The sequence below is a fragment of the Pistacia vera genome, unplaced genomic scaffold (genome assembly GCF_008641045.1).
Source record: "Pistacia vera cultivar Batoury unplaced genomic scaffold, PisVer_v2 Contig158, whole genome shotgun sequence".
NCBI lineage: Eukaryota > Viridiplantae > Streptophyta > Magnoliopsida > Sapindales > Anacardiaceae > Pistacia > Pistacia vera.
Window position 1 is genome coordinate 1,039,326 of NW_022195663.1, and position 23,132 is coordinate 1,062,457.

Here is a 23,132-nt window from a genome sequence, read left to right on the forward strand (position 1 = left end):
TGGTAACACCACCATTAGACTTAAAAGTGGCAAATTAATAATGTTAACCAGAGTTAGGTATATACCAGAGCTTAAGCGTAATCTGATCTCATTAGGCACACTGGATGAAGCTGGCTGTAGCTATAGGGCTGAAAATGGTTGCATCACTGTCTATAAGAATGATCAAATTCTGTTTGAAGGTGTTAAAAGGCATGGTCTATACATATTGTGTGGTCAATATCATCAGTTGAATGTTAACTCTACTTTTATATCTACTAACATTTCAATTGTAGAAAAATGGCACTTGAGGATGGGCCATATAGGCCAAACTGGTATGAGCTACCTTAAACAGCAGAGGTATTTTGGTAATGAAAATGTGTCAGATTTAGGATTTTGTGAAACCTGTGTCATGGGTAAACATCACAGGCTGAGCTTCCCAAAAGGAACTCACCTGTCTGTGAATTGTTTAGAATACCTTCACGTTGACCTTTGGGGTCCTGAAAGAGTCAAAACACATGGGGGGAATAGTTATTTTCTAGCTATAGTGGATGATTGCAGTAGGAAGGTGTGGGTTTACCTCCTTAGGTCCAAAGATGAGGCACTAAGTAAGTTTAAGAGTTGGAAGACTAAAACCAACTGGAGAAAAAGGTGAAAGCACTCAGAATTGACAATGGTCTGGAGTTTTGTAATGCTGAGTTTGATGCATACTGTAGAGACTAAGGTATTATGAGACATAGGACAGTTAGGAGAACTCTCCAGCAAAATGGAGTTGCTGAGAGGATGAACATGACCCTGTTAGAGAAGGTTAGGTGCCTCCTTTCCACAGCTGGACTATCTAAGTCCTTTTGGGGGGAGGCTTCAACCACTGTTGCCTATTTAGTAAATAGGACTCCCTATAGTGCAACTGGCTTTATATGCCTTGAAGAAAAATGGACAGGAAGAGAACCCTCACTTAGCCACCTAAGAGTATTCGGTTGTGCAACCTATGCACACACAGTAGATGGAAAATTAGAACCAAGGTCCCTAAGATGTGTGTTTTTGGGGTATCAAGAAGGGACCAAGGGATATAGGCTGTGGAAGAGAGAAACTCTAAGGGTTGAGGTCATCATCAGTAGAGATGTTGTATTTAACGAATGTGTGTTCCCTTGTAGGGTTATTAACACCAATGAAAGTACCTCAAGTCACCAAGTGGAGACTCCACAACAAACCGACAGTACCCAGTTTGAGGTGGAGTCAACAAAGCAACAGGAGCCTGAAATCCATACTGATGGACCAGAATATAAACTTGTGATCACTACAACTGATACTGAACATGATGGTGAAGAGGAGAATGAGGAAAATATTGAGAATGCTTAACAAGAAGACCTGGCACAATACCAACTGGCCAGAGACAGAACAAGGAGGGAAATAAGACCACCTGCAAGGTTCAGTTATGCAGATCTCATCTATACAGCCCTGCTTACTGGTGTAGAGGTTTAGAGGACAGAACCTGACTCTTACGAACATGCCATAAACTCAAAAGACAGAAAATATTGGCTCACTGCCATGAATGAGGAGATGGACTCCCTAAGGCAGAGCAAAACCTGGATTCTGGTCCCAAAACCCAAAGATGTCAAGCTGGTGGACTGCAAGTGGCTGTACAAGCTGAAGGAGGGCATCAGTAAAACTGACCCACCCAATGTATAAGGCCAGATTAGTGGCCAAAGGCTACACCTAGGGAGCAGGTATAAACTTTACTGAATTTTTTCCCCCTGTTGTTAAATTCAAAACTATAAGATTGATGTTATCTATAGTAGCTCATTATGATTTAGAGTTAGAGCAGTTAGATGTAAAAACTGCATTTTTGCATGGGGAATTAGAAGAACAGATTTATATGAGTCAACCCATGGAGTTTAGGGATAAACAGTTTCCTGATCATGTATGTTTGCTGCATAAATCTCTGTATGGACTCAAACAGTCACTTAGGCAGTGGTACAAGAGGTTTGACTCTTTTATAGTTGGCATAGGATTTACTAGAAGTGAGCATGATAACTGTTTTTATTTTGCACATGTGGATACAAATCCTGTATATTTGTTATTATACGTTGATGATATGTTATTAATTAGTAAATCCAAGGTCCAAATTGAGGAGTTAAAAGGAAAATTGCATGCTGAATTTGACATGAAGGGTTTAGGCTGTGCAAAGAAAATATTAGGAATGCTAATAGAAAGAAATAGGAAAAATTACAATCTAAAACTGCATCAGATGCCTTATCTGCAGAAACTTGTGTTAAAGTTTGGAATGAATGACTCTAAATGTGCCCCAATGCCCCTAGCTAGTCACTTCACCCTTAGTAAAGCCTAAAGCCCGAAAATAGAACCTGAAAGATTAAAAATGGAATCCATACCATATGCAAATGCTATTGGTTCTGTTATGTATTCTATGATCAGTATGAGACCTGACTTATCATATTCAATATCACTTCTAAGTAGATTTATGTCGAATCTTGGATGTGATCATTGGAATGCTTTAAAATGGTTTCTTAGGTACATTAAAAGTATTGTGAATGTTGGTCTAAATTTCTGTAAAAGAAACTCCTCACTTGATCTGGTTGGGTATATAGATTCTGATTTTGCAGGTGATAGAGACTCCCGAAAATCCACAACAGCATACCAGTTTACTTTGGGAGGCAACTGCATCAGTTGGAAGTCCTAATTACAGCCACTGGTAGCACTGTCCATAACTGAAGTGGAATATGTGGCTGTAACTGATGCATTCAAAGAAGCCATATGGCTTCAAGGGTTCCTGAAAGAAGCTAAGCTGCTGGATGGAACTATGACTGTCTATTCAGACAGTCAAAGTGCCATTCATCTGGGAAAGAACCCCATGTACCATGAGAGAACCAAACACGTTGACGTAAGGTACCATTTTGTAAGGGATATGATCTCCAAAAAAGAAGTGAACCTGCTGAAGATCCCAACCGAAAACAACCCAGCAGACATGGGAACCAAGGTTGTAACGCTTGCAAAGTTCAAGCACTGCTTGAACTTACTGCATGTTGGATAACCTATTTGACCTGAAAAGGAATATGGAAATTGCTTGCTGTACAAAAGAAGATACTGCCAGAAGAGACAGCCACAGACTTCAAGGTGGAGATTGTTAAATAATGAAGTCTGCGACGTCGTTTAGAGCCAAGCAAAAACGCAGTCGTTTTGTTCATAAACTCCAGTTGATCTCAGCCCTTTGATTAAACATGATCTGACGGCTCCAATACATTCAGAGGTCAACGATATAAAAGAGGCTGTTAGTTTTGGGTCAGGTCGCGTTTTTTAGTCTTCTGTTTTCTCTTTGAAAAACACGAAAGTAGCCTGGGTTAGGGTTAGTCATTCCATTTGATTCTTCTTTGTGTAATCTGTCTAGAGTCTTGATTGAGGCTTGGAAATTCCTTCAAGGGTTGTGAGTACTCTGGTGAGTGTGTAGATTTACTGATATAAAGGGAATCGGAGTGAATGAGTGTTTGTGCTGTTGATAGAGAGGAAAGTTGATTGTAATCTGTATTGTTTATAGTGATTAATCAAAGTGCAACGAGCTCTATATTCTGGAGTTCAACGTGGATGTAACTTGTTCTATATAGAACAAGTTACATCCACGTTGAACTCCAGAACATAGAGCTCGTTGCACTTTTATAGAATATAGAACAAGTTACATCCACGTTGAACTCCAGAACATAGAGCTCGTTGCACTTTGATTAATCACTATAAACAATACAGATTACAATCAACTTTCCTCTCTATCATATAGAACAAGTTACATCCACGTTGAACTCCAGAATATAGAGCTCGTTGCACTTTGATTAATCACTATAAACAATACAGATTACAATCAACTTTCCTCTCTATCAACAGCACAAACACTCATTAGAACAAGCGAACCACGATAAATTGGTTGTGTATTGCTTGATCTGTTTGTGGTTTGATTTGATTTGATCTGAATTGGTGTTTAGATTTATCTGATTAGGGTTGGTTTACAACAGTAACTCGCATATAATATATTAAAATTTTGACAGAAGTTTCCTATAGAAAAGATTTTGGAGTATTCTTGACTTTTCTGAAGGATTTTTTTACTAATTTAGTTTACATCTCAAATTAAGTAAAAAAATAAAATTCTTATTATTCTAAACGATTATGTTGAGTATTAAATAATTAACAGGAGTCAAGATACAGAGAACATTGAATCTCGAGCAGCTATTAATTATTGATTTTATAGTTGGATAAATCCAGCTTAGGTCCTTCGTGGGACATATCTACAGGCATAAACAGCGCGTGGGTGTACTTCTTGCCTAGTTTCCTATCTCTTTCCATACCATTTCTCCACTCGCGGAGCACTTGCTACTGTTGCAAAATGGGTGAGATAAAGGCGATCGGCGTGGTGGGCGACGGCCAAATGGGCTCGGGAATCTCCCAGCTCGGCGCCATGCACGGCTTGTACGTGTGGCTCTTTGGTTCGGACCTAGATGCCCTGGCTGGAGCCACCAAATCTATTTCCAGTTCCATCTAGAAAATTGTCTCCAAAGGCCAGCTTTCTCAGGCAAGAATCTTCCTGTTTGGTGTCACTTTTGATGTTTAATTTTGGGTTAGGTTTAGTTTGTTTGGAAAAATTTATTATTTCAATGTAATTGGATGAGGGTTTAGTTAATATAAGAGACTAGATTGCTTTTTAACCGTTTGTTACTAAAAAATTTAAGCATTTATTACTTGAAAATTTAAGCTTGGGTTACGTAAAATATTGAAGCCATAATCAGTATCGAATGAACCTTGTGAACACAAAGTCACAAACAACATACAAGAACAACAAATAAATGACCAAATACTTGCTGGCGAAGTTTCCACGGATGAATTTGTAGTGGGTGAATCACCTGATGTGACATTAAGAAGATCTTGAAGGCAAAAGAGATGTTATTTCTAATGAATTTGTGGTTTATCCATGTGTCAGAATTTGACTTGGGAATCCATGAACTTCTAGTTTCATTTTCACAAGCCATGAAAATTACTAATTCTACTAAGTGTTTAGACTCTATGGAATAAGAGTTGAAATCAATGAATCACAATAAAGAATAAGAGTTGAAATCAATGAATACAATAAGTATGAGAAATTGTTGAATTGCTTGAAGGTTATAAAAGAGTTGGGTGTAAATAGGTCTTTTAAGACCAAGTATGACTCAAATGACAATATCAATTGATAAGGCTAAACTTGTTACCTAAAGTTTTATTCAAACAGATGGTGTTAACTACAAAAAGACATTTTCTCTGGTTTCTAAAAAAATACGCATTTAGAAATATTATGGCAATGGTAACTCATTATAATTTAGAACTACATTAAATGCATGTAAAAATTGCTTTTTAAATGAGAATTTAGATGAAGAAGTTTACATGAACCAACTTGAGGGTTTTCCAATTGATTTTCTTTAATTAACTTAAGGGAATTGCTTTTTAGCCCTCGTCAAATTGATTAGTATCATATTTTTAAATGTATTTTGTTTTGACAAGTTTAACCTTAATGAGATAATAAGTTTTTAAATACACTTTATTCTCCGTTTTATATTTATGTTTTTAATATTTAATTCTTATATAAATGTTATATCTAAATTTTCTAAATGATTGAAACATTTTTTATTTTATTTCAAATAATCCTTTGTTTGATGAAAATATATTACTAAAGCTATAGAGAAGTAATCATATAATGGGATGAATTTGAATTTGAAGAGTAAAAAAGTAAGTTTCAAATTTGGAATTGGGAAAATGGGGTAATGTATGAACGAAAAAACCTTATTAAGAAATTGGGAAAATGTGGTATGAACAAAAAAAAACATAATTAAGAAATTGGGAAAAAATTATGTAATTAAAACCCTAATTAAGTTTGAAGTTAGGGAAAAAAAATTGAGTAATTAAAAACCCTAATTATTTTGGAGATTGAGGGAAAAGGGGTGTTAATAAAATCCTAATTAAACCTAGTCAAGCAAAACTATTTTCGGTATTAAATGGGGTTTAAATTTAAAAAAAAAAATATATATATATAACATAGCTGTATTCAGTAATGGAGGATAATGATCAATTTGAGGGAGACTAAAATCACTCCCTTTGATTTAATTATCATGATTGGACTTCGTTTTTTCAATTATAATTTAAATATTTGGGAACAGTTCATCATTCAGTATATGAGAATGAGTTTTCGTTATCAATCCTTGATAGATCAGTTAATATGGAATGTATAATGTTCATAATTTACAAAATCTGTGGTGGGAAAATGTAGATTTGCTAAACCTAGGGAGAGAAAATGTAGTTTCCCCATAATATATTCTTATAAAATTGTAAATAGCTAATTATTTAATTCTTTACTAATTAAACAAATACAAAGTTTTTGAACCGTGAAGTGTATCATGATTAATATTTCCAAGTTTGCCAAATCTGAAAAGGAACTGGGGATCGATCCAGTTAGATGATTGAAAGAGAGGTCTAATACTTCCAGGTTCACCAGCTCTGAAATGGAACCTGGGATGGTTCCGGAAATGTTGTTCCTGCTCAAATCTAGGACATTGAGCTGCTTCAGACGTCCAATTTCAGGTGGATTTGTCCCATTTAATCCATTATCACTCAAGTATATTGAACAAGAGAATCTCGACGCCAGGAGAGCAGCGTTCTGGCGTCTCCACACATACAGTGGAATGCCGACAGAAAAAGTGAGGATGGAGGAACTAGAGGAACGGCAATTCGTAGAAACGAGGCTCTTGAGATCTGCCAAGTTTTTGGGATTTCACCTGTAAGAGAGTTGTTTGAGAGGTCCAAGTAAAACAAATTCTCCATCTGACCAATCCAAGGAGGGATACTGCCATCCAGGTTATTCCATGACAAATCCAGCACTTGTAACTTCTTGCAACTCAACAATCAAAGTGGAACGTGGCCTTTAAGGCCACAATTTCCAAGTGCTAAAACCATCAAGCTCTCAAACCCACTCATCTTCTCCGGAATTTTCTCACCAATGAAATTCATTGGAATTAAAACAGTGGTGAGATTTTTGCACTGCTGCAGGACACTAAGTGCTCTAGGTAAGTCCACAAAACTATTGCTTGACAATGAGAGAAAGAAAATGGATCTTAGCTTTGTGAAACTCTCAGGGATTCGGCCCGTTAAATTATTTCCACCTACGCCCAAAACTTCCAATATACGGCAATCAGACAGGGAATTTGGAAGGGGCCCGGCGAAACGATTAGATCCAAGTTCAAGAGTACAAAGACCAGGTAATCCAGTGAAATTAAGATCAGTCTGACCAGTTAAAGAATTGTTTCGAAGTTCCAGTACATGGAGCTTTGAGCATAGAGCCAGACTTGAAGGTAGTTGCCCAGCAAATGAATTTGAGGATGCAATTAAGATTTCCAGGTTTGTAAGGTTTCCAAACACATTAGGAATTCGACCTGACAACTGATTTCCAGAAATAATAAAAAATTTAAGGCTAGTGAGCTTACTCAAATTATCCTTTAGTAGGCCATAGAAATGATTTTCAGAGAGCGTGAGTTGCCGCAAGGATGACAAGGAATAAAAGGCATCCGGAAGAACGCCCGCAAGCGAATTGTAATCCAGATGTAACTATTTCAGGGAAGAGCTGCAATTCTCTAAGCCTTCAAGCTTGTCCCCAAAATGATTAATCGAAAAATCAGGAATCAGAATCCCATTTGAGGCTCTCCAGATTTTGGAATTAAGACTGCCAGTGAATGAATTGTTGCTTATGTTGAACACAGCAAGATTCGGGAATTCCCCAAGCTCTGACAAGTCCCCAGTGAATGAATTACTAGAAACATTCAATGACCGAATCATTTTCAAACCAGAAAGAACTCCTGCAATTGGTCCTGACAGATTGTTATGGCTCAAATCAAGAACTTTCAGCTGCTTCAAGTATGAGAATTCAACAGTTAATATTCATTCTAGATGATTGAAAGAAAGATCAAGCCATTTTAGGTAGGCCAAACGGGCCAAAGAGCAGGAAACCTTCAAACCCTTTTTCGGCAGCTTCAACATGATCACTCTACTTGTAACTGATATTTCACTATGATCATCACAAACAACAAGATCCCACTGACAACAAATGGAATCATTAGACCATGATGTAACTGCGAGGTTTCTGGCAAATTCTTTCAGTGCCAACAAATCATTTGGATCACAAAGTTGGTCCTGGGTCGTGAGAACCAGAGAAGAACAAACAAAGCAGGCAAACAATATCCATTTGAAGTAGGTCATTGGGATAAATCCCAGTACGACCATTGCAGAAACTAAAGAACTGCAACACAAAAATATATTCAAGACGATATGAACGCTCTTTGATAGAAGTGAAAGAATCAGCTGTTTGGAAGGTAACTTGATCTAGGTGCGGAGTATCGTTTGTACTTAATGGGAGAACTTTTTTATTGGAAAATGCTATATCCACCAAAAGATTGGTACCGAACAGTTGCATCGAAATACGTGGACATCACCACATTGGACAATAGAACATTGATGTAAATGGATGGCCGTCCAACGGTTTCGGACGGCTGTCCATACTTCCTGGACGGTTGTTCATAGTAGAATGGACGAGGGTCCATAAAAGTATTTTTTTTTAATTAAAAACAATGGACTCCCATCCAAATTCTATGGACGGGCATCTTGTTAATATGGATGGCCGTCCAAACTATATGGATGGCCATCCAAAAGCATAGTTGATGGATGCTAGTCCATCTGTTGTGGGTAGTTGTCCATCTTATAGGGACGGCCGTCTCCATCGTTTGTGAAATTTTTATTATAATATTCAAATATAATGTCCATAATATGGATGCCAGTCCATCTAATGTGGATGGCTGTTCCTTTTATATGGACGTCAGTTCATCTAGTGTGGACGGTCGTTCTTTGTAAATGGACGCTAGTCTATCTAGTATGGACGGCCGTTCATTGTAAATGGATGGCCGTCTGCATGACATGGACTGGCGTCCAAACTTTATTGAAAAAAAAATTTCTTTTATATTTTAATGAATAGCTTGTCTAATACGCTTGAAAAATAAGCGCCAAATTTTTTTGTGAAATAATAAGGGGAAAAAACTTTCATTTTTATTTGTTTTTCTTCTATTCTCCTTCGTCTGTGTTATTTGTTTTTCTTCTCTTCTCCTTCGTCTGTGTTATTTGTTTTTCTTCTCTTCTCCTTCGTTTGCGTGTTGTGTTTCCCTTGCTTCGATGCCGGTTTCTTCCTCAACAACTAAGCAATAGCAACAAGACCTCTTTTTATAGAGATAACTAAGAAACAAAAATAAGGATATCAAACATTTTAAAGCTCTGATTTTTTGTTAAGGTAAAGAATTTTTGACTTATTTTATATATTCATTTAGTTTCATATTCTATTTTGGATTAAATATATGTTTGATAGATAATATTTGTTGGTGACTGCTGTGAACTAGATTCGTGAACGCGAAAACTGGTGTTAGCTGTGCATGAAGTTACGGAATATGGAAGAGTCCAGTTTGCCTCGTTTCAATGATGTTGAGGTAAATTGTGTTTGAAACTTTTTTAAATGTGCTGTATTGTATTGTTTATTATGATGTTGTATTAGTATATTCTAATTTTGTTTATTATAAAACCATTGAATCAGAAAAATGAATGTGATGAATTAAAAGATACGGGATGTGTAGAGGAAGAAGCTGAGCCTCATATTGGAATGGTGTTTGATTCAATTGATAGTTTGGTGAAGTATTACAGAAGGTATGGGAATGAAATGGGTTTTGAAGCAATGATACGTCCGCCAAAGAAAGGAGATGATGGGAGATGAGATACATGACAGTGTCGTGTTCTTGTTCTACGAAGGAGAGAAGTAAATGCAAAAACACCTTAAAAAAACAACCTGTTGCAAAAACAAATTGTAAGAGTTGAATTAGTGCAGCTTTGAATGGTCAATACAAATGGGAAATTAAATAAGTTGTGCTTGAACATAACCATGATCTTATAATTCTAACGAAAAGAAGATATTTCAAGGTAAACCAAACAATAAAGCCTTTTGTGAGAAGGAGGCTTGAAGTTAATGATCAAACTAGGATTAGATCGTGTAAAAATTTTCAGTCATGTTCAGTTGAGTCAGGAGGTGTAGAGAATTTGACATTTCTACAAAAAGATTGTAGAAATTACATTGAAAAAGTTAGAAGGCTACGACTTGGAGTTGCCAGTATTTTATGAAAATGCAAAAGGAGAATTTAAATTTCTGGTACATGATTGATGTAGATGAAGAGAGTCGATTAAAGAATGTTCCATGGGTTGATGTTAGATGTAAGGCTGTATATAAAGATTTCGGTGACGTTGTGACCTTTGACATAACGTATCTGACAAAAAAGTATAATATGCCATTTGTTGCTTTTGTGGGGGTTGATCATCATGGACATTCGATATTAGGTTGTGAGTTAATTTCACATAAGGACACAGAGAAATTTGTATGGCTATTTCGTTCTTGGCTTGAATGCATGGATTTGGCTTCCAATGGAATTATCACTGATCAAGATAAGGCCATGCAAAATGCAATTGAGATTGTTTTCCCTGGTACAAGACATAGGTGGTGTTTGTGGCATATAATGAAGAAATTGCCTGAGAAGTTAAGAGGGTATAAGAAATATGAAACTATAAAGTTTACGTTACAAAATATTGTGTATGATCCGTTGACACGTGAAGAGTTTAAAGAACCATGGAACAAATTATTGATGTGTATAACCTTCATAAGAATGAATGGTTATGTGGATTGTATAAAGAAAGAGTACGTTGGGTGTTTGCATTTCTTAAAGATACTTTCTAGGCAGGTATGTGTACTACCCAACGTAGTGAAAGTATGCATGCATTTTTCAATGGATATGTAAATTCCAAAACAACATTGAAACAATTTGTGGAACAATATGATAATGCAGTGTGAGATAAAGTGGAAAAGGAAAGGGAGGCTGATTTTAGATCTTTCAAGTCTTGGATACCATGCATAACTAATTACCCAATAAAGAAACAATTTCAAAATGCACACACAATTGCAAAATTTAAAGAGTTTCAAGAAGAGATTGCGGGGAAGATTTATTGTGAATTATCTTTTCCAAAAAAAGTCCGATTCATATGAGAAGCATCAAGTTTTAAAAGATGTTTGGTTTGGAGATAACAATCGGTTTGTTCCCTTTCTAGTATACTTTGAAGAAAGTTCATGTAATATTCGTTGTAATTGTCATTTGTTTGAGTTCAGAGGGATTTTATGCAGACATGCCATTATTTTGTTGATTCATAAAAGGGTTTCACACATTCCAGGTAAGTACATTTTACGGCGTTAGAGGAAAAACATAAAAAGATGTCATACGAAAATCAAGGTAAGTTATAATATATGGAGCACAAACTTTGAAGGAGAACGTTTTGAAAAGTTGTCTAATCTAATGCTGACAGTAGCTGATATGACATCAAACAATGAGGAAGACTGTAACATGTTGATGGAGTTGATGACTGGCATGAGAAATAAGTTGGAGTAGAAGGAAAGCAAGGGAGGGCTTGGTAGTAAAGAGGAGGATAGTCCTCCCAAATAGGGGAATAGTCTAATTATTAGTCCATGGATAGTTCGCAGCAAAGGTCGTCCTTCAGGCAAAAGAAAGCAATCAAAGGTTGATGAAATTGTATGTATGGCTAAAAATAAAAAATTGCGACAACAAAGAATTGGTATGAGTTATACACCTATCTTACATGATATTTGTTTTTGAAGCATTATTTACTTATTTGAAGTTTATAATAATATTTACTTAATTATTAATGTGTTATGCTACTTTATAGGGAAAGAATCTTCAGTAGAGCGAGACAACATCGCTGAAAGTGTATCGGGAACTCAAGTGTTATCAAATGATGTTATTGCTACTCAAGTATGTGTTATGTATGTTGTATAAATGTAAAAACCTTAAGTTTTCTATAACAAGTACTAAATTGTGGTTATTAAACATTGACAGTTGTTCACTGGTCCGGTTCAGAATCTCGCAGGAAATAGTAGTTTATGTATTGGGCAGGAGGATGTAAATGATGAACATGTTTCGTTGGGAGAGATTTGATATCGTTAACCGGTTGAAGCATATACATTTGTGCTTGGTAGAAATTATTCACGTTTTGGTTAATTTCTGACAAATGCAGTTGAGTTGTATGATGATTCAGTTGTTTTGTTTTTATTATTTTTGTTGCTGGTTGGGTAAGAGTAGGTTGTTGGTTATAAGGTGCTGAATTCATAATAATAATATAAATATATATTATCCTTATTCTGAATGTTTTTAGTATATATTGGTGTCACATTTCAATATATATTATTCTACATTTTATTTGAGATTTTAATTTTGATATGTCTTTTGGTATGTTTAGTATTACATATACATGTGCATTTAGATATGTATTGAACAATAATTAATGATATGATATTATGGCTGATATAATCTTCGTACATAAAATTCATACTGAGAATTAACATTCATATGATATTGGAGAAGTTCAGCTAATTAAGAACATCTTGTGAAATCAAACTTTATTAATTAACATATTTGTGTACATACAGTTTAGTATTTGAACTACATATAATGACAATTAACATTCATAGTGTATTCCCCAAGGATATTGAGAAGGTGGAGGTTGTTCAAAAGTTCTTCATCCTAGTGTAGGGGGTGGAGGCTGATTGGAGGAGGAGGAGGCTAGTGACAGTTTCTTCATCATGTTGGATATTTCTGTCATGCGTTCCCCAAGGATGTCAACCATTTCTTTTATTTTTGATGCGAACAAGTTGAAATCACTTTGCAATTGATCCTGTTGTTCTTGTATTTTCCTTTCAATACGTGAAAAACTCTCTTCTTGAAACCTTTTGATTCGATCAAATTTGTTTACTGTTTCGTCTAAGGTATGAGAAGACATTTCTTTTGCATTCTGAGAAGATCCAGGTTCAATACTTGTTCTTTTTCTTTTGCACACATAGACTCGTCCTTCATTTTCCCTTTCTAGAATAGGGACACTTTCCTGAACCGTTGCCTCTTCCTCCATTTCATCCCTAATCAAAAACCATTCTCCTAACATATTCTTTTTAATCAAACCCATTTTCCACATTGTGACATCCCCCAACAAATTATTTGTAGAAAATATTATCTTATTGGCTTCATCTGAAGGGGTGATCTCTAAACACAACTTTTGACATATTAGCGTAACAAGCATCCCCTAATAAATTTCTCCTTTTTCTGCTTTAATCTCTCCCAACTTCTTAATCAATAACTTTGCTGAATTTACTTGCTTCCTTGTTATTGCTACTTCCATCAACAATAAATCCTTGATTGTCACATTTCCATTTGTCTCTTTCCTGCCATTAAATGTGAATGTCAGAAATCTATGAAAAACTCTCATGGCAGGATTCTTTAACTTTGTAGATTTACACCTATGTGGATGATAAATCCCTATTCCAGAAACATCTGTCCAAGCTTGTTTGAAATCCCACGTTCTGGATACGTTATCCAAACCTTCAAAATCAATCCCTATCCAGTTTGCTAAGTCCTATGACCTCACTACACAAATCTGATTCTTTAATCTAAAAAAACATTATATACGTCAAAAAATCATCAGTACTTGTCTCCACAACTTTTAAACCACTAAAAAACTCATAAATCAAATGCTTATATCCATCATATCTAATACTCACCAACTGGTCCCATTTCAAATTATGGATCCAACCATTAATCTCATCACTTAAACCCAAACTTGCTATAAATCCTAAATCCAAACTTCTTCCAAGACAAATATCTCTTTTTCCCATCTCTTTGTATTGCTTTTTATGTTGCACGTTTTGAAATTGGACTCCAGATGACGATGTGCCTTTATAAGGAATGGTTGTGTTTTTTGCTCTTACCATTTTCTGCTTTCTTCTAAAACCAACAACTTTTTGGAAAAAAAACATGTCCGTAGTAATTCTGCAGATATTAAAAAAAGACAACTATAATAAAAAATCATGTTTGTCAAGGAAGGAATGGCAAATTGAGGAACATTGGTAAGCTGATGAAAAGAGTTATGATGCTGCTGTGAAACTCAATTATATCATCATAGAACAATGGAGTATAATAAGACATGCGAGGGGGAAAAAAAACCTAGTAAGGCACATAGACTTAAGACATTAGAAAATAATCATAAGCATAGACTCAACATTCAATCTTCAGTTTCTTTATTTCCTTTACTTATATCCCGAAAGAACTCCACAATTTTTCTCATATCTACATCTAACATATTCTAAATTTTTCATGAAACTATATCCTTGTAGTGACACTCCTCTACTACCACCATTTGCCAAAACTTCTACTACACCAACAAAACTAGGTTTTTTTTTTTTTTTTTTTTTTTCAAATCAGCAGCTCAAAAGCTGACTTTAGAATATCCTATTAGTAACAAAAGTTGACTTTAGAAAATTTCTCATATCCATAACAAAAGTTGACTTTAATTCTGGAATCAACTCATATTAGTAAAGTTTTGCATTTTTCGAATCAGCAGCTCAAACCAACAAAACAACTTCTCTTCAACACCTTCAAACAAATCAAAAAATTGAGAAACCAACCTCAAGTTCAATTATGCATACTAACTCAGTAGTAAAAAATTAGCAAAGCAAACAACTTCAATTATGCATACTGACTTTGCACCTCATATCAATAGATTATCTTCAAACCAACCTCAACTTCAATTATGCATACTAACTCAGTAGCAAATAATTGGAAAAGCAAACAACTTCAATTATGCATTCTAACTTTGCAGCTCATATCAGTAGACCATCTTCAAACCAGTAGCTCAAATCAACAAAACAACTTCAAACAAAAAAACAAGAACCAACAACTCATATCAACAGATCTAACTTAAATTAGTTTCTACCTTGAAAGGAAAAGCAAAAAAGAAAAGGAAAATAATTAACTATCCCAATGGATTTAGAATGAAAACTGCCAATGTGATACATTGTAGTTACTAGTAAAGAGCTTCCGAGTAGACTGCCAACCAAGCAAAAAGGCCATCCCTATTAGCCAAAATATATGATTATAGAATTATAGTTAGTAAGTTTTATAGGCTTTTCCAATGATCTAAATTACTACAATTCGTAGTTAGAGAGACAGTGCCTTACATTCCCTAGAGCAAGGAGACCCTTATCAAAGAAAAGAATTACAGCAAGAAATGTGAAAAAGTTGCCAAAACCAATGACATATAAACATCCCAATGGAATTAGCTTCAGCCATTGCATCCATCAACTCCTCTTCAATGGCTTCCTCAACAATCCCATTACAATTTTTCAACTCAACAACCCTATTACAATTTTTCAATGCATAAACCTCTCCATCTATGGACACCAGATCACCTATCTGAATAGCGGATGCAAGTGTGGTATTACCCTTCACAGATTTACACCTATACTAGCTCCCTTAACCTCTACTATCAACTGACTCCCTTAACTTCTACTATCAATTTTTTAGAAAGTAATAGAAAAACCATTAAGGAACAAACAATTACACATTTTGTAAATCTCTAAATTTCTATCGAACAAATGAAAGTTATAACAGTTTTCAACTTTGTTCAATAAACAAACAAAAAAATACTCACAGTCGGAGTCCAAACGATGACGATGAAGAAGTGAATAACGACGGTAGATAATGTGGCTTCAACCAGGGACGGATTCAACCCCTTTGAGGGTAGGCCTAGGCCCACCCTCAAGTTTTAAAAAAAAAATATTAATATATATTATTAACATATATACCCAAGTCTATCCTTGGATTTTTAAAAAATGAGAATTATTAGACATATATCTAGGCCCACAAAAAACTTGTTATTAATATATGTATATTCTAAGCCCACATCATATTAAAAGTTTAAAACTCTCTCAACTCTTCTTCCGGCTCCACCTGCTTTTTATGATTTTATCCCCAAAATTCTTGACTCTCTCATTCTCTCATTCTCTCATTCTCTTCTTCATGCTATTCAATCTTAAAATTTTTAAGATTGAAATTGTTGAAGCTTTCACTACTCAAGATGTCATAATTAGCTCTGTTTTATCAGTTTTAGGCATGTACATTGCTCATTTCAATTTAGTTTATTTTAGGGTTGAATCATACTTTCTTTTTTGGAGGTTTTTTATTCTAATTTGAGGGGAAAAGACATGGATCTTGTGAGTTTATTTTGTGTTTTGTGTTTAAGAATGAACTTGCTTTCCCAAATTAAAACTTTAACTATATTTTAAAAGATGTTATTCTTTATTCTTCACCCACTACTTTCCTACATTTCAAACGTCACCATTCTGCTACTCAAAATAAATAAAGAAATTTGAATTACTATCTTTGTTTATATCAAGAAATTTTTTTTTTTTTATTAATTCATATTAACAGTCAACGCAATGTTGACTTGATTTAAGTTTTGGTTGACTTTAGCTTAGGTTAGGTCTAGTCAAAGTCATGAAAATTTATATTATAATCTTTGGAAGCCAAAAAATAACAAAAAATAAAAAAAAAAAAATTAAAAGAAGGTTTTGCTCAAGGTCTAATTAACACATTTACTCAAAATTTTGCTTCTCATGAATTTATTCAAATATGAAAGTATTGCGTTATTGTATTCTTTTTTCTCAGGTTCTTGATATTTTATTATTTTCTTTGCTTAAAGTTTTATGGTTTTTTAAAGTTTTTACTAGTTGTTTAGCAAAAAATGACGGAGCCGTGAAGGCCCCCCCTCAACAAAAATCCTGGATCCGCCACTGGCTTCAACGATGGCAAATAGTGTGGCTTCAACGGCGGTAGATATGGTGTTTCTCTGTTCAGTGTTTCTTATGCAAATTCTAAAATCCCTAAACAAAATGGGAAGAAGTTGACGTTTTAAAATTTTTACAACGATATGGATGCTAGTCCATCTCATGTGGACGGCCGTCCATATAAAATGGACGACCATCCATATAAAATGGACGACTGTCCACATAAGATGGACTAGCATCCATCTAATTTTTTGTTTTCATTTTTAAAAAAAAAAAAAAATTGTATTGCTTATGGACGCCAGTCCATCTATTATGGACGAACGAACGACCATTCATACTAGATGGACTGGCGTCCATCCAATGTTTTGTTTTTATTTTTTATAAAAAATATTTTAACACTAAATGGATGCTAGTCTATCTATTAACAGCCGTTCATTTTCAGGGACGACCGTCCATATTAGATGAATAGACGTCCATCTAGTGTGCTTATTTGGACGGTTGTCCATATAATTTGGACGGCCGTTTATATTAAAGGGACGTCCGTCCCTAGTATTTGGATGGTGGTTCATTGATTTTTAGTTTATTTTTAAATATTTGTTATGGATCGTCATCCATTCCTGAATGAATGGCCGTCTACGAAGTATGGACAACCGTTCGAAAATGTTGGATGGTCGTTTATTTACAAAAGTCTTTTATCGTGTCCTACATGGCGACGCCCGAGTTAGAGGCCACGTATTTTGGTACAACTTTTCGGTACCCATTTCTGGTGTCTATAGCATCGCTGCTTTTTTATTCCTTTAAATGAATAAGAGGAGGTGATCAAGACCTTAGGCAGCACGACACATCTAATTTCGATCTTGCTAACAGGCTACAAAAGGATGTTGGCCTTCCCATTTGAAGTAGGGAAGGGGGACCCCACAGAGAGCTACCTGGCCTCGCCAGCTAGTCTATCCAACAGTCTACTGATTGTCCATTTTTTGTATTTTGCAAGCTTCGAACAAATTTAACTAAAGGAGAGGAAGAGACTTGGAAGAAGAGGAAGGAATGAATTACTGGGTAAATAACTGCATATCTTTATTGAACTCATTCCAACTATATACTATATATAAGTAACAATATTGATCAAGAATAGGAAAGAGAATATCAATCACTATTCACAGTTTATTCACTAACAGATTGACTTGTCCAAGTCCCAACTAATAGACTAACACTGACAAACTTGACCAAATCCCACGTTGCCACTTCCATTTCATGCTACAGTGCGTGCATGACATGCCTTCAAAGTGGTACATATCCTTCCCTCCCACTTAAGGATCCTTGTCCACAAGGATGAAAACAGGATATGACTTGGTAAAGTGCCACCCGTTTTCCCAGGTTACGTATTTTGTTGGAAGGTACGTAGCCACGTATAAACATGAGGTTTCAGTTGAACCCACTCAACTTTTTTTTTTTTTTAAAAGTCATTATATTTTATAAAATTTACAATTTTGACCCCAGTTAGATTCATGTTGACCCTATAAAAATGAATTATTAATTAAGATTTTTTTAACTTTTCTGTCTTCTTCATTTCCTCTCCTTTTCTCACGTATTATTTTTTTTCTTTAGGTTAGATACTTAAGAAAGACTACTCCTTTAGATTACAAGGTATGATGATGCTCATTTTTTTCACTTAAAATTATTTTCTTTTAGCTTTCTTAATTGCTGAAAGATCATGAATTATAAGTTTTTGTTGAGTTTAATAAATAGGTTTGAAATTAAAAGACTAGATTCTTAGATTTTCATGTGAGTTTTGATTTAATCTTATTTATGCTGAGGTATGAGTTAATTAGCTATTGTTTTAGGTTAGTTTTGATAAATTTTGGTTAGTTTTTGAATTAATTTTGAATGGTTTAAAAAATTGATGAAACCTTAAGTTGTAGTGATTTGGGGATTTCATTTAATTTTAATGTAAGAGACAACAACATGCATGAAGAGTGGTGGAAATGAAGATTGAAAGCATGAAAGATTGGATTCAAAAAACTGTTTTCAAATAAAGCTTGGAAAAAGGATTATACCTACTCCTTTGCTTTGGGTTGATGAAGACAAGACTCAAAATGATGAGACCTCCACACTTTAACACCACCTTGAGAGAGTTAGAGAGTGGCCTTGGCTAGGGAGAGAGAGCTTTTTAGTTTTCTTTGAGTGAACAAATTGAATAATGAACTAAAATGCAACCATTTGCATTTATATATATTTGGGCAATCTTGCAATTACTTGTTTTTCAATTCCATGCCCCAATAAAATCTTATTTTAAAAGGTGCCCACAAAATTATTATTTTACCCTTTGAATAATCAATATTATTCAAGGGCCCATGTAAACTAAACTAGTTTACATTAACAACCCATAAATTTACCCTTTTACCCTTTAACTATTAAAAGGTGTTTTTTTTTTTTTTTGTTCATCTTATTTATCTGAACGCTTTAAGATATAATAATTAAACATAATCAATTAGTGCTTGACCATTTTAACCCTTAAAATGCCGCAAACAATTTTCTATGTAACTATTACCGTAGAAATCCCATCATTCCCTCGAAAGGTGCTAGCCCTCTTTGGACAATCATTTCTCTCTCTCATTCTTCTCTAACTTCTCAAGGCTATTGGTGTGACCATGTAAGTCCACCGTGGATTAGCCGTGAGCCGATCCTGGATGAATTCAGAAACCTATCTAGAGGCCCAACGATTATGGTAAACATCTAGCAATGTGCCATAGTCCCTAAACCACAATGAAGAAATACTTCATCGAACCCATTTCAGATCATATGTATCATGCAGGTAAAATCCCTCCATTGATATATCCTTATCAAGCACGGATTCATGGAGCGTCAAAATCCTAAACTCAATCTTCTATCGAATCGTCGATCAATATGTCCGGAACTTGTCATCACAAACTTGCTTTTGTATGACTAATAATAGACTCTGGCCAAAGATTCTGATTTCCGACATTTATCAATGTTCGACTAGGAACTCGAATCCGGATGAGTCAGCGGTACTCATAATCCTATATTTTCGAGTCAACGGATCCCTTCTTGACCATCGTTCGTTTCTGCATATAGACAACGCATGACCAAATAGGCTTTATCATACGAAATATGACTTGTCTCGTACTTATACACCATATGAACCATACACATCCGTATAGGATCCGACCATAATGTCTCAGGTCAAAGGACTACATCGTGCACTGATATAACCAAATGATAAATCATTGACTACATGCATTTTCAAGTGATTTGTCGTTATTCGGTCACATTCGAAAAACAGTTCACCAACCGCTAATCCATACCAATGCCCCAGTGACATGACTATCATCGTCATCTGTACTGATATCAACTCATGATATTTTTCGGAAGCATCCAGTATGTCTACTATGCAATATAGTTGCCCAAATTATATTGCCTCCGTAGGGAACCCTTTTTGATAATTCATTTACCAATTAAATGAATCATCTGGACTATTCAAATACATACTTTATTTTTATTTTAAATGCATGACTGAATAAAGGAAGCAATTTATATATATAAATTGAAAAACTCTTTCTTCTATTATTTATGATATATAGATACAAGACAAAATGCTCTGAAATCGACAACACGAATGGCTTCTAGGGCATACAATAATATACACTAACATTTAATGTATTGGTTAACTGCTTGATATTTAGAGTTGGATTTGATAGGTTTTCATGAGTTTATGAGTTGACTTTGATTAGGTCAGTAGAAATTGTTGGAAAGACTTAAGTTGTGAATTGAATTTGATAAATTAAGTTTGTCATTGGAAAATATTGAAAGAGCATTTTTGCGATGAACATTGTAAAAAATCGACTATGGAATCAAATAGGAGATCAATTGTTAAATGATTGTCTTATTATATATATTGAGAGAGAGATATTTGATAGAATTATTAGTGAAACAATTATCCAACATTTTCAGAATATGAAAAACATCGAAGACAATTTTATAATTGATAATTTAGTATGTATAACTTTTAAAGTTATATATATATTTTTTTATGTTTATTACTTTAGTATATATTTTATTTTAAATTTATCGACTTAGATGTTTTGAACCCACTCACTAAAGGCTACGTCCTTGTCTATTGGTGCACCTTCGCATTTCACCAAGATTTCAAATTTTGGACAGTATTTTCCCTTGTGGATCACATGCCGGTCTAAGACAGCTTCGGATTTTGGAAGGATGGTCAAAGTACTCGAGATAGGAGGAAGTTGGGCAGAAGTAGGAGTGACTGGTCCCAAATTTTTTTGTAACAAACTGACGTGAAGCACATTATGCATTTGAAGGCTAGGAGGCAAAACCAATCTATAAGCCACCAAACCCAATTTCTCAATGACTTGGTATGGACTAAAGAAATGCGAGGCGAGCTTCATCGAGTCCCAAAAGGCCACAGAAGTTTGTCGATAAGGCTGTAGTTTCAAATACACATAATCTCCTACAACGAATGAGGCCTCACACAGGTGTTGGTCTGCTTGACATTTCATCCGATCTTGAGCCAACAGAAGGTTATGCTGTAGCTCATGTAGAATAGTATCTCGGACATGTAGGTTCTTCTACCGCTTGGACGCAAGAAGTGCCCGATACATAAGCCAGAGGACTTGGAGGCGGAATGTCGTAAACAGCTTCCAAGGGTGTCATTTTGGTGGAGGAGTGAGTGGACACATTGTAGCTAAACTCGGTCTAGGGAATCCATTCTAGCCATTAATTTCCATGGTTTTTTATCGGCAAAACATCTTTATCGAACTCGTTCAAACTATATATACAGCCACACAACTGGTAGGAAAAAGTAAAAAGTAACAATAATGCTAAAGAATAGGAAAGAGAATAACAACTACTATTCCACGAGTTTATTTAGATTAAAACAAACTTGATCAAGTCCCAACTAACATACTAATACAAACAAATTTGACCAATTCCCACCGTGGCATGCCTTCAAAGTGGAACATATCACAAGACTTCGGATTGTTCCTTTTTTACAATGAAACGTAGAAAACCTATGAGCACAATATAATGTCAACCAACACGTGAGCATGATTGAAATGGTTTTGAAATTTCAGAACCAAACCTTAACAAACTTTGTACTTTAACTTAAAATGGATAGTTGGATAGTGAAAGTTTCTAAACGATTAGGTTGAGTATTAAATAATTAACAGGAGTCATGATCCAGAGAACATTGAATCTCAAGCAGGTATTAACTAACAGGAGACCTTCCTGGGACATATCTACAGGCATAAACAGAGCGTGGGTGTACTTCCTTGCCTAGTTTCCTATCTCTTTCCATACCATTTCTCCACTCGCGAAGTACTTGCTACTGTTGCAAAATGGGTGAGATAAAGGCGATCGGCGTAGTGGGCCACGGCCAAATGGGCTCGGGAATCGCCCAGCTCGGCGCCATGCACGGCTTGTACGTGTGGCTTCTTGGTTCGGACCTAGATGCCCTGGCTATAGCTACCAAAACTATTTCCAGTTCCATCTAGAATATTGTCTCCAAAGGCCAGCTTTCTCAGGCAAGAATCTTCCTGTTTGGTGTCACTTTTGATGTTTAATTATGGGTTAGGTTTATTTTGTTTGGAAAATTTCATTATTACAATGTAATTGAATGAGGGTTTAGTTAATATGACAGACTAGATTGCTTTTTAACCATTTACTAAAAAAATTAAGCTTAGGTTATGTAAAATATTTAATTCATAATCAGTTTTTAATGAACTTTGTGAACACAAAAGTGTTCTGATTCTGTATATTAACAACTGTAATATGTACTTTACAGAAGGCGGGAACTGATGCTATGAGACTTCCAAGGTGTACTTCAAATTTGGAAGAGCTCCGTTCAGTGGATATTGTGATTGAAGCTATTGTGGAATCCGAAGATGTGAAGAAGAGGCCGTTTGTTGAGCTAGATAAGATTACTAAACCTTCTGCCATTTTTCCATCAAATACAAGTTCCATATCTATTATTCGTCTCGCGTCTGCAACCAACAGACAGCGCCAGGTAATACTCAGAATATCCTATAGAACATTTAGTTAAAAGGCCATTACATGTTTATTTATATTGTTTAAGTTTATTAATGTTTCATACATAATCTAGTATGGGTTTCAGTTTAGAAGTAAACTTGATTTGTTTGGATAATTGAATTGCTTTCACATAATATGTGGTTGTCTTTTTTGACAGTACTATGATATGTATATAATTTTAAGGAACCTGTTTGATCTGTTATTTGCTTGTACTTTTTCTTTCTATTTTTGGTTTTGAGATTATGAACGCTATATAATGTCAATTAACACCTGTACATGATTGATATGGTATTGAGATATGAGAACGAAACCTTAACAA

At 35.1% G+C, this 23,132-nt stretch overlaps 1 protein-coding gene and 1 pseudogene across 1 annotated transcript; one reads left to right on the forward strand and one right to left on the reverse strand.

Moving 5' to 3' along the window:
• Positions 1-5,177: 5,177 nt before the first annotated feature.
• Positions 5,178-8,271, reverse strand: LOC116124961 (annotated as a pseudogene).
• Positions 8,272-21,245: 12,974 nt separating this feature from the next.
• Positions 21,246-22,928, forward strand: LOC116124963 (3-hydroxybutyryl-CoA dehydrogenase-like). Its single transcript, XM_031410711.1, has 3 exons — positions 21,246-21,323; positions 22,569-22,790; positions 22,887-22,928. Exons 1-3 carry the CDS (start codon positions 21,246-21,248, stop codon positions 22,926-22,928), a joined length of 342 nt encoding a protein of 113 aa, XP_031266571.1.
• The last annotated feature ends 204 nt before the right edge of the window (positions 22,929-23,132 follow it).

What these genes read in the sequence shown, in the direction of transcription:
- LOC116124963 (XM_031410711.1), top strand. Translation starts at nt 21,246, where the DNA reads ATGAGGCCTCACACAGGTGTTGGTCTGCTTGACATTTCATCCGATCTT. An exon ending in AAGGTTATGCTGTAGCTCAT is followed by an intron (nt 21,324 to 22,568) that starts GTAGAATAGTAT and finishes TGTACTTTACAG; the next exon opens with AAGGCGGGAACTGATGCTAT. An exon ending in CAACCAACAGACAGCGCCAG is followed by an intron (nt 22,791 to 22,886) that starts GTAATACTCAGA and finishes TACATAATCTAG; the next exon opens with TATGGGTTTCAGTTTAGAAG.